Raw genomic sequence first — 10,180 nt, forward strand, 5'->3', positions numbered from 1 at the left:
AGTGAAGGTGGCAACCACCCTCTTCTCCCATTCTCTCTCTCTCTCTATATATATATGTGTATATATATATATATCAGAGGAGATGATATGTATATATACACACACACATATGTATTCGGTGTATATACTATTGCAGTGATTGAAGGTAAGTTTGGTTAATTAAAATTACTTCGAAGGTTAAAATTGTAATTTCAAATTTTTAATAGTTTAATTGACAAGTCAAATGGCAAATTGGTCTTTTTATTTATGTGTCAGGGATAAGATGGTGTCAGGGGCTATTTTGTTAACTTTATTAAATTTCAGGGTGTGTGAGTGTTTAAAAAATAACTAATTTATATATGAGTGTCAATACTGCAAACTTCAGAGGGTATCATTGTAATTAATCCTATATTATTTTAGTTCAACTAGTTCCCAATCCTTTTGATTCTAAAGCTTGTCTCTACATTTCTAACTCTATTGCCATTTTTTCTTTAAAAGTATCTAATAGTACAATATCATTTGACAAATATCATGTAACATTAAATGTCTTTTGTTATTTCATCTAAATTATTGCAAATAATAATGAGTTAACACTAATCCTTGGCGCAATCCTATGTTTCTTTGGATTGAACCTTTCTGATTCTAATCTTCAAAAAAATTATTTTCAAAATACATCTCTTGGGACCCCTATCTACCCCTTTTCTAAATTTATAAAATTATATATAGGTCTTTTTGCTTACTCTTCAATTAATAATTGTCTAAGAAAGTGCATAGCTTCCATTGTTATCGGTCCGGCATGAATCAAAATTGGTTTTTGGATATCAAGGATTCCTTCCTAAATCTTTGTTCCATTATTCTATCATATAATTTCATTTTATGACTCATTAATTTAATTTTATTATAGTTCTGTAATCTTTTATTTTTCTTTTTATTTTTGTAAATTGGTAATATTGTACTTTTCTTCCCTTCATTTGGCAAAGTGCTTTCTTTTTATAACGTTATTAAACAAAATCACCAAATATGAGCTTGGAGAGAAAGGAAGGACAGAGAGAGGAGCTTTGGGTACTAGTCAGAGGTCCCACTGCTTTTTCTTCTCCAACCTTTATGCTTTTTTATTTTTATTTTTATGAGTTTTTCAACACCCACGTCTCTGTATTTGAGTCACCTTTTTCCACATCTTCAAATTTTTTGCGTTCACACTATAGGATATGAATCTAAATATTTAAGATTCGTATAATGATTTAAAGAAGCATAATAACAAGGATAGAAAAACAATTAAACAACAAACACGGAAGTGAAAATTACAAATTGAACAAAATCGGTTTTGTTGGTTTTAGTGGCATACGAAGTATCAAATTTAATGTTCAACCTCCTTTGAGTGAAATATTTTTTTGGAGTCACGCTCTTAGTGAAACCTCAGAAGATGAAATAAATGAAAAAAATAATAAACGTTGGTATAAAAAGAAAAAGAAAAAAGCAAAATACTGCAATTGTTGCTTATGCAAATACTTGATGGTTTGAGTTTGGTATCTTGGGTGGAATAATCTATCTCCAATTTTTTTTCTCTCTCCATCATCTATAAACTTTAAGAAATGTGTCATGTCAATATGTAATGTCTTTAAATGGAATAAAATGGTGATGTATTACCGTATTGCAAATGAGAGGAATCAGGTTCATCACATTCAGTCTCACTTGTAGTTGGACTATAATGGTGTGACAACTAAATTACAGTAGGTGCAAAGAAAATAAATAATATACTCCTTCTTGAAGCTAAGGTACAAGTAATGTAAAGAAAGGTCAGAGCTGGAGGGAGAAAGTAAAGTGTATGTAAATGACATGGAAAATAAAGTAAAGTGTATGTAAATGACATGGAAAATAAAGTAAAGTGCAGCTAAGAGTTTAATGAAAGATAAGTTGTAGATGGCATGGCTGATGAGTCTTGATAAATGTGATCTTTCCATGGAAAAGTTGATGTTGCTTGCTCGTATGAATTTTTCTTGTTACACGAAGAATTTGACAAGTGGCACTTCATTCTACTACAATGAACATAGTTCTCAATCAATCGATGAGAAAAACTAAAAATGATATTTCACTGCATTCTCATGTGAACGTGGTTGCCGACTTCTCAATCAATCGATGAGAAAAACTAAAAATGATATTTCACTGTATTATCATGTGAACATGGTTGACAAGGAGAAATTAAAAATGATATTTCAATATATTCTTTAGTAAACATGATTGCCAATCAATTAGTGGAACAAATTAAATATGACATATTTTTAAATTTTGTCAATTTCACGCTCTAATGACAGTTGCAATGGTGGACGGTAGTGACAATGGCAGTTGCGATGGTGGATGGCGGTGACGATGGCGGTGGTGGTGGTGAAAGGCGGTGGCGGTAGTGGAAGGCGGTGGCGGTTATAGTGGTGAAAGGCGGTGACGGTGGTGGTGAAAGAAGGTAGCGGTAGTGGTGGCGGTGGTAGAAGGCGGTGACGGGTGTGGTAGAGGCGTTTATGGAAGACGATGGAGGTGGTGGCAGTGAAAGGCAGTGGCGGAGGTGGTGGCAGTGAAAGGCGGTGGCGGTGGCAGTGGCAGTGGTGGCAATGGAAGACGGTGACGGTGACGGTGGTGGTGGTAGTGGTGGAAGGAAGTGATGGTGGTGGTGGTGGAAGACAATGGCGGTGGAAGGCAGTAGTGAAGGTGAAAGGCGGTGGTGGTAGTAGTGATGGAATGTGGTAGCGGTGGTGAAAGGCGATGGTAGTGGCAGTGATAGAAGATAGTGGTGGTGAAAGTGGTGGTGGAAAATGGTGACTATGGTGAAAGGTGATGGCAGTGGGAGGTGGTAAAAGTCGATAGTTGTGGTGGTAGTGAAAGGCGAAGTGGTTGTGGTGGAAGGTAGTGGTGGTTTTTGGACTTGGAACATAAGGGTTTTTAGCAAATTGATTTTTTTAAATTAGGAATGAATTGATCATTCCATAGGTTTAGCTGTGGAATGAATTTTCATTTCAGTGGAATGACGATTCACACTTTAAATTACATACCAAATAAAGGAATGGTTGGAATAGATATTTCATTTCATTTCATTCCTGCAGACCAAACATATTAGGGTTTTTATTCCCAAAGCTCTCTCTTCTCTCTCTCATACATATATATATATATGTATGAAAAACGATATTCACACACATTCCATACTTTTTTACATTTGCATTCCACTTTTCTTTTTTCTTTAAAGTGAATGACAAAAAAATTTCTAAACTAATTAATGCATCATCCCTTATTTTATTATACCATAAGTACTCTTATATTATAAACTTTTTTTTAAACCTTTTTTATATACTTGGAAATGATAATTTCACTGACAATAAACCAAATGTTACCGGGCATATTCTTTCATGCCTCATCTTCTTTGCCCTTTCTTTTTATATAAGTTATTTCTTGTATCTTTTAAGTGAAAATTATTCTATCTATAAAATACTTTTATTGTAAAACTCTATTGTAATGAATGGCTTTTTTTTCTTCTTTTGCCGTCTTCAATTAATACTACATATGTTGGCTTGTGACAAAAAATTTTTAAAAAAAAAAAAAAAATTATACCCCAAGAAAAAAAGAAAGAAAGAAAGAAAATATTTGGAATTTGGAAGGTGAGTTCTATGGTTTTAGGTTTTGACAAAGTTAAATTTAGAATTATGTTTCAATTGAATTTAAGAGAAGTAGAGATAAGAAATAAGATACAAAAAATTGATTAGAGCTCAATTATGAATTGTTTTTTTAATATTTTTATTAGAGCTACAAAAGATAACATCACGTCAAAAAGCAAATATAGTTGTATATAATACCTATCTTTCTTTCTTTCTCTCTTTATTATTATTTTTATTTTCACAAAATCATTGTTTTTGAAATTTTATTGTCAAAACAGTCAAGGTTTTTCTCATCAACAATGTAAACTTTAAGATTTAAAGACATGCCAAATTAATTCTTAAAAAATCACGCGAAGGAAAATAAAAAAAATTACAGACATTGTCAAAACCGTCAAGGTTTTCCTCATCAACAATGTAAACTCCAAGATTTAAAAACATGCCAAATTAATTCTTAAAAAATCACACCAAGGAAAAGAATTACATTTATTGTCAAAACAATCTAAGGTTTTTCTCATCAACAATGTAAACTTCAAGATTTATGCCAAATTAATTCTTAAAAATTCATGGAAAAAAAAAAAATTACATCATCATTAGCATCGATGGAATTGAATGACTTGAGAAGTTTTGATAATTCTTCCATATTTTTATGCGCTAATCAGATCAATTATTTTATTTAACTCCACCGTCTCTCTATATGTAAGATCATCCATTGTTACATACAAAGAGCAATATTAAACCTTAAGAAGAGATAAGATAATTAATACAAAGTAGAGAAACAATTCGTTAATTAGGGAGAGAGACACCAAAATATATTTTCATAACTGAAAGGATAATTGTGGTATTTGATAATTAATAATTAGTTATGTATAAAATTAGGGATAAAAGTGTCATTTCGAGTTTAGTGTAAATGTAGAAAATTAAAGTGGGGATTTCGCCTTCCTATATATATTTAAGCTTTGTATTGCTCTTTTTTCTCCAAAAGCTTTGTATTAATAATCTATTTTCTCTTTCTAAATCCCAGTTTTAGGTGATCAAAGTTATGAAATGCGGGAAGGGTATGGATAATCAACGGTGACGAGAGAAAAGTGTGTGATTTTTGTGAGGTTGATATTTGTAAATTCAAACCCTTGGGAATTATGTGTAATATCAAAATATCACAAATAGAAGACATAAGAAATTTAAAAATAACAATATATTTATCTATAATTAATTATATGAAGCAGTTGTATGGAGTATATTAAGTCTGTCAATTACTATATATATGCAGTGTTGGCCCTTGGTTACAAATCAACTGTGCTTGTCCATTCTAACCATTATCTAGACACAATTTTTTTTTTTTTTTTTCTTAGGGTAATAATACATGTACAATTTAAATTAAGAGTGCAATTCGAAAACAAAAAATACTTACTTTTTGAATTGCTACTAACGCGGTTATGTCTATTGGGCTGGGTACAAATCTTCTTACCATTGCAGTGTTTGCTTTTTATTATATTAAATAATTAATATTTGCATTGTTGCCTAAGCTAAGTAACCCAAGTAGTTCGTGTGTATACGCGCAAGGTGTCCCAGTGTCATGAGCTAACAATTAACCGTGCAATGTGCGGATTGGTAAAGTGAGATCGCAAATTGAATTCGTGTATTTTGGACAAATCCGCTCACAAGTTGTGAATTCGTGCACAGAATTTGAGAACAATTCCTCCCATGTGACTTAGTTTATTTTGGGCCCAAACACGGCAGATAAATATTTGAACGAATTATCAAATTCAAAGTTACTGCAGCATAGACTATTTCTTAACATGGAAGTAATCGCATGTCTATGGAAGGAGATTTCCCACTCACTCTTTTTTTTTTTTATCCTTATTTAAAAAGTAATTGGCCCCAACTTTCTCTCCCACTTCTCTCTCTAATAGGCAGCTTCGTTTTCTTCATTCAGCCTCCCTACTCCTTTGCATGGGAGTGGGGAGATGAAGGCATCCTCCCACGACTGCAATAAACTTAACGTGTTTCAATAAGTGTGTTTCATGGGTAGTTTTTTATATTATTATTATTATTATTTTTACTAGATCTGTTCATATTCGGTTCGTTTTCGGATTACATGGGTGGATCTATTATTTTCTCCGACTAGATCTTTGGTCTAGATCGGTTTTAGTTTTTCCCGCTTTTTTTTCTCTTTGATTTGATCTTATGCGGGGTTTCTTGGGTGTTGGAGCGCCTTTTGGTTGTAACTTTGGAGCGGTTGCCGTGATGATAGTCAAGACCTTTCGCTCTCTGCGTTCTCGCATGGTGAATCCGTTTACAGAGTGTTGGGTTCTTTTTCCTTCACAAATCTGAAGTTTGTTCTTTATTTATTTGTTTTGCTTCAAGATTTGTATGACGACGACGACAACAACAAAAAAAAAAAAAAAAAATGTAATTTATTTTAAATTGTCAAAATTGAATCCGGGAGTTGTTTAAATGTAGTCAATTTACATAAACTGGCATAATAACTATCATCCACATCTAACCACTTAACTAATTGCTCATTAATGTTTGGGTCTTCCCCAAGATTCCCCTACACTTTTGTACGAATCTCACCTCATTTCGGCTCATTTGGCCCCAAGCTAGTGAGACATAACTATAATTTCCGGATAGTCTACGCGGTCGGTATATAAATTTTTTTAGAATGGTCCTACGCGGTATATTGGAACCAATTAAACAATTCATCTCTGCACTTTCCTGTCTCATCCTCACTCTCTCAGTTCGTTTCAATGAACCCTAGTAAATTTTCTCTATATCTTCCTGATTCTACTCTCTAGGGTTCTTATTCCCAAAGCTCTCTCTTCTCTCTCTCATATATATATACACACACACACACACATATAAGCTTTGTATTGCTCTTTTTTCTCCGAAAGCTTTGTATTACTCTATTTCTCGATCAACGACATGCGGGTAGGGTATGGATTTCGTCCTACGGACAAAGAACTCGTTGATTACTTCTTGAGGTTTAAGATCAACGGTGATGAGAGAAAAGTCAGTGAGATTCCTGAGGTCGATATTTGTAAATTCGAACCCTGGGATTTACCTGGTGTGTAGTATCAATATATCACAAATAGAATTATAGAAGAATATAATTTCTTCACTTTCAAACAAAGTTTTGGGTTTTTCATTGATGTTTGGGTCAATTAATAATATTTTGTATTTGTTTGTTTGGTGTGTGCAGATTTCTCCAAAATAAAGTCTAATGATAATCAATGGTTCTTTTTCTGTCCTACGGATTGGAAGTATGTGAATGGACAGAGGGTGAACAGAGCAACTGAGCATGGATACTGGAATTCAACAGGTAGGGATCGGATGATCAAGTCCGGTAAGAGCGTAATTGGTAAAAAGAAGACTTTGGTCTTCTATACCGGGCGTGCTCGAAATGCTTCTAGAACGCATTGGGTTATGCACGAGTACTATGCTAGTAAGGAGCTTTACGGCACGAAACCAGGACAGGTTTGCTCTGAACTCTTTGTCTCCAACCATTTTTTTTTTTTTTTTCTGTGTGTTGCTTTGATCTAAAATTTGGATGGTTTTTAGATTGAGTATTGGCTATCTCATGTGTTTCTCTCTTGGTTTGTGGATAGTTCGAGTACTTGGACATCTATTAGCTCCAATCATGTTTATTTGGTGCAAATAAGTTGTGAATTAAAATGCAAGAAACATTTTATGTTTATTCGTGATTTAAGTGATCGAACTTGGCTTATGAGAGAGTTGTTTTTGCTTACTTTGTGAAATGTAAATTATGGAGTGGTTTTGGACTTGGCCTGAGAGCTGATTGGTTACGTTACATTGTGTGTCCATAGCACTGAACCTACAGAACTAGTAGTTTAACTTGGACAATTTTTGGCCTATCGAAGGGGTTTTATGATTTTAACCCATAAGATAATGCAAAAAGTGTTACCCTTTTCAGCTCGGTTAATGGGACACATTCCTTTAAATTCATGTGATTAAGGGAAAGGCACCCGATAAATGTTCTCACGGCCGCATTTTTTTTTTTTTTTTTCAAACAATTTGCATTCAAATACTGGATGAGCTTGTGAATATTGGTTGATGAGCAGAGATGTTCAATATATTATAAAATTCATTTTTGGCAATCTATGTATTCTGCAGCGTTCCTTTGTCCTCTGTCGTCTTTTTAAGAAGCATGATGAGAAGCAAGATGATGTCACTGAAGGTTCAAACTACTGTGTTGAAGTTGAAGAGAATGTTGTTGTTCCTTCTCCTGTCACGGTTACTGCTCAAGATACACAATTGGAGGCAGAAACCCCTGTGATGAGAGCTCAACCTTCTAGTAACTCTGAAAACTTACTCTCTCACACTCCTTTACCTGCTGAGTTTGACAACAATATCCGTATTTCTAATGATGCCGAAGATGAAGTGGTAGACAAATCATTTATGCAGGTGAGAGAGGAAATTCTTCTTAATATTGTCAACTCTCTCTCTTTTTTTTCGTGGAGACTGAAAAACAAAAATTAGTATTTGAACTTTTATTTCTTGATTCTCACTCAGCCGGATTCGGATCTGGAGCAAATGTTGGAAATGTTTTGCGGCCCAATGCCTGGGGCACCAGATGAAAAAATCTTCTCTCCATTGAATTGGCAAATGGATATGGGGTTTGGACAATCTTACTTGCCTTTCCCAGTCACTAATAACTTAAGCAATGACCACAATGGGGTGCAATTTCAATATGGATCAAATGAACAGGAATTCCTGGATTCAATTTTTGTTGACAAAGAAGATCACTCAACCGAATTCTTCAATTATTCAGAAATGTCCGTTTCAGAATCCTTCAATGACACAAAACCTATTCGAATTACGAGGAAGGGGCCAAATGGTCATGCGGATATGTTCGTTTCAGAATCCTTCAATACTCAACCAAGAAGAATCCGTTTGCAGATGGAACTTCGACATGATTTAGTTGGCCCCAACTACTTTTTCAGCAACTCCAAAGAAAACCATGAAGCCAAACCAACATTGACACAGGTGAGATGTCCGTCGCCAAAGTGTCTGTTGAGAATTTTATAGTGCATATCAAAAGATTTTTAACTCTATTTAATTGCCCCGTGCAGGCTGAAAATATTAAGGACGCTTCCGCTGATGCAGCAGCTACCATCCTTGGATCCTTGGATGACGAAAAATTTACTCAAAAGCTCAATACCATCCTTGGATCCTTGGATCCTTGGATGACGAGTAGGAGGACAGAAGGTAATACTGTGATGACCCGTGCCGTGAAGGTTCTCTCTGCATCCTCCGAGGCTTCTCCAGCATTCCGCTCAATATCATCTGTTTGTATGCTTGGGGTACTCTTGGCTGTAGGTTTTTCCATAATTTTCATTCGCACGTTAGAAATCATTGCAGCTTGAAGTTTGTTTAGAGAAAGGAACTTTTACTTAAATTACTCCATGACATAATATTGCTACTAGACTTGTTGATATATTTGTTTTCCATGTTTTATGTAATTTTTTTTTATTATAAAATACTTGTAGAGCAAAATATTTTTTATTTTCTAGCTACATGTCTTTTTCATTTTCACTTATAAATAGAAGTGATCATTGTATACAAAAATAAAGAGAGTATAATAAAGATTGTATACGACACTTGTGTGCTGTGACCGTAAGCTGTAATGTTTGAATTATATATATCCTTATGCTCTTCATTTTCTATTTTTCTCTTTAATTTTGACATGTGTATAATTGGCCTAGTTAGTTTGGTGAGTGATTGGGGTAGAATGGATAGGTTTATTCGGTTTGTTTGTATTGATTTCCATACTTGCATAGAATTGAAGGAGTCTATCTTTATATACAGCAGCTCCTTGTGGGTGTATTTGTGTGCTTCCTCAGCCACCTTATTAAATTCTGCACGTGCAAGAGAAAACCTAATCTGAAGCCATAGGGTAAATTACATTTTTGTTTTTAACTCCCTCAAGTTACAAAGATTTAATGACACTCCGATCACTTTTCCATGTTTTATGTAATTTTTTTTATTATAAAATACTTGTAGAGCAAAATATTTTTTATTTTCTAGCTACATGTCTTTTTCATTTTCACTTATAAATAGAAGTGATCATTGTATAAAAAAATAAAGAGAGTATAATAAAGATTGTATGCGAGACTTGTGTGTTGTGAATGTAAGCTGTAATGTCTGAATTATATATATCCTTATGTTCTTCATTTTCTATTTTTCTCTTTAATTTGACATATGTATAATTGGCCTAGTTAGTTTGGTGAGTGATTAGGGTAGCATGGATAGGTTTATTCGGTTTGTTTATATTCATTTCCATACTCGCATAGAATTGAAGGAGTCTATCTTTATATACAGCAGCTCTTTGTGGGTATATTTGTGTGCTTCCTCAGCCACCTTAGTAAATTCTGCACGTGCTAGAGAAAACCTAATCTGAAGCCATAGGGTAAATTACCTTTTTGTTTTTAACTCCGTCAAGTTACAAAGATTTAATGACACTCCGATCACTTTTGGCATGTAAAATGATATTATTACGTTGTTGTTGTTGTTGTTGTTGTGTTTTTTTTTTTTGGAGCATAATT

The 10,180-nt window shown here is 34.0% G+C and overlaps 1 protein-coding gene across 1 annotated transcript; it reads left to right on the top strand.

Annotated features, from left to right (window-relative positions):
* Positions 1-6,280: 6,280 nt before the first annotated feature.
* Positions 6,281-9,301, top strand: LOC132271524 (NAC domain-containing protein 91-like). The gene is made up of 5 exons (XM_059772924.1): positions 6,281-6,681; positions 6,817-7,091; positions 7,749-8,039; positions 8,148-8,621; positions 8,708-9,301. The coding sequence occupies exons 1-5, from the start codon at positions 6,540-6,542 to the stop codon at positions 8,999-9,001; spliced, it is 1,476 nt and encodes a 491-aa protein (XP_059628907.1). The 5' UTR covers positions 6,281-6,539; the 3' UTR covers positions 9,002-9,301.
* The last annotated feature ends 879 nt before the right edge of the window (positions 9,302-10,180 follow it).

The sequence above is a fragment of the Cornus florida genome, unplaced genomic scaffold (genome assembly GCF_030987335.1).
Source record: "Cornus florida cultivar Cherokee Brave unplaced genomic scaffold, ASM3098733v1 CherokeeBrave_3.0.0_Hap2_Chr08, whole genome shotgun sequence".
NCBI classification, from domain to species: domain Eukaryota; kingdom Viridiplantae; phylum Streptophyta; class Magnoliopsida; order Cornales; family Cornaceae; genus Cornus; species Cornus florida.

What these genes read in the sequence shown, in the direction of transcription:
- LOC132271524 (XM_059772924.1), top strand. Translation starts at nt 6,540, where the DNA reads ATGCGGGTAGGGTATGGATTTCGTCCTACGGACAAAGAACTCGTTGAT. An exon ending in ACGGCACGAAACCAGGACAG is followed by an intron (nt 7,092 to 7,748) that starts GTTTGCTCTGAA and finishes TGTATTCTGCAG; the next exon opens with CGTTCCTTTGTCCTCTGTCG. An exon ending in TAGACAAATCATTTATGCAG is followed by an intron (nt 8,040 to 8,147) that starts GTGAGAGAGGAA and finishes ATTCTCACTCAG; the next exon opens with CCGGATTCGGATCTGGAGCA.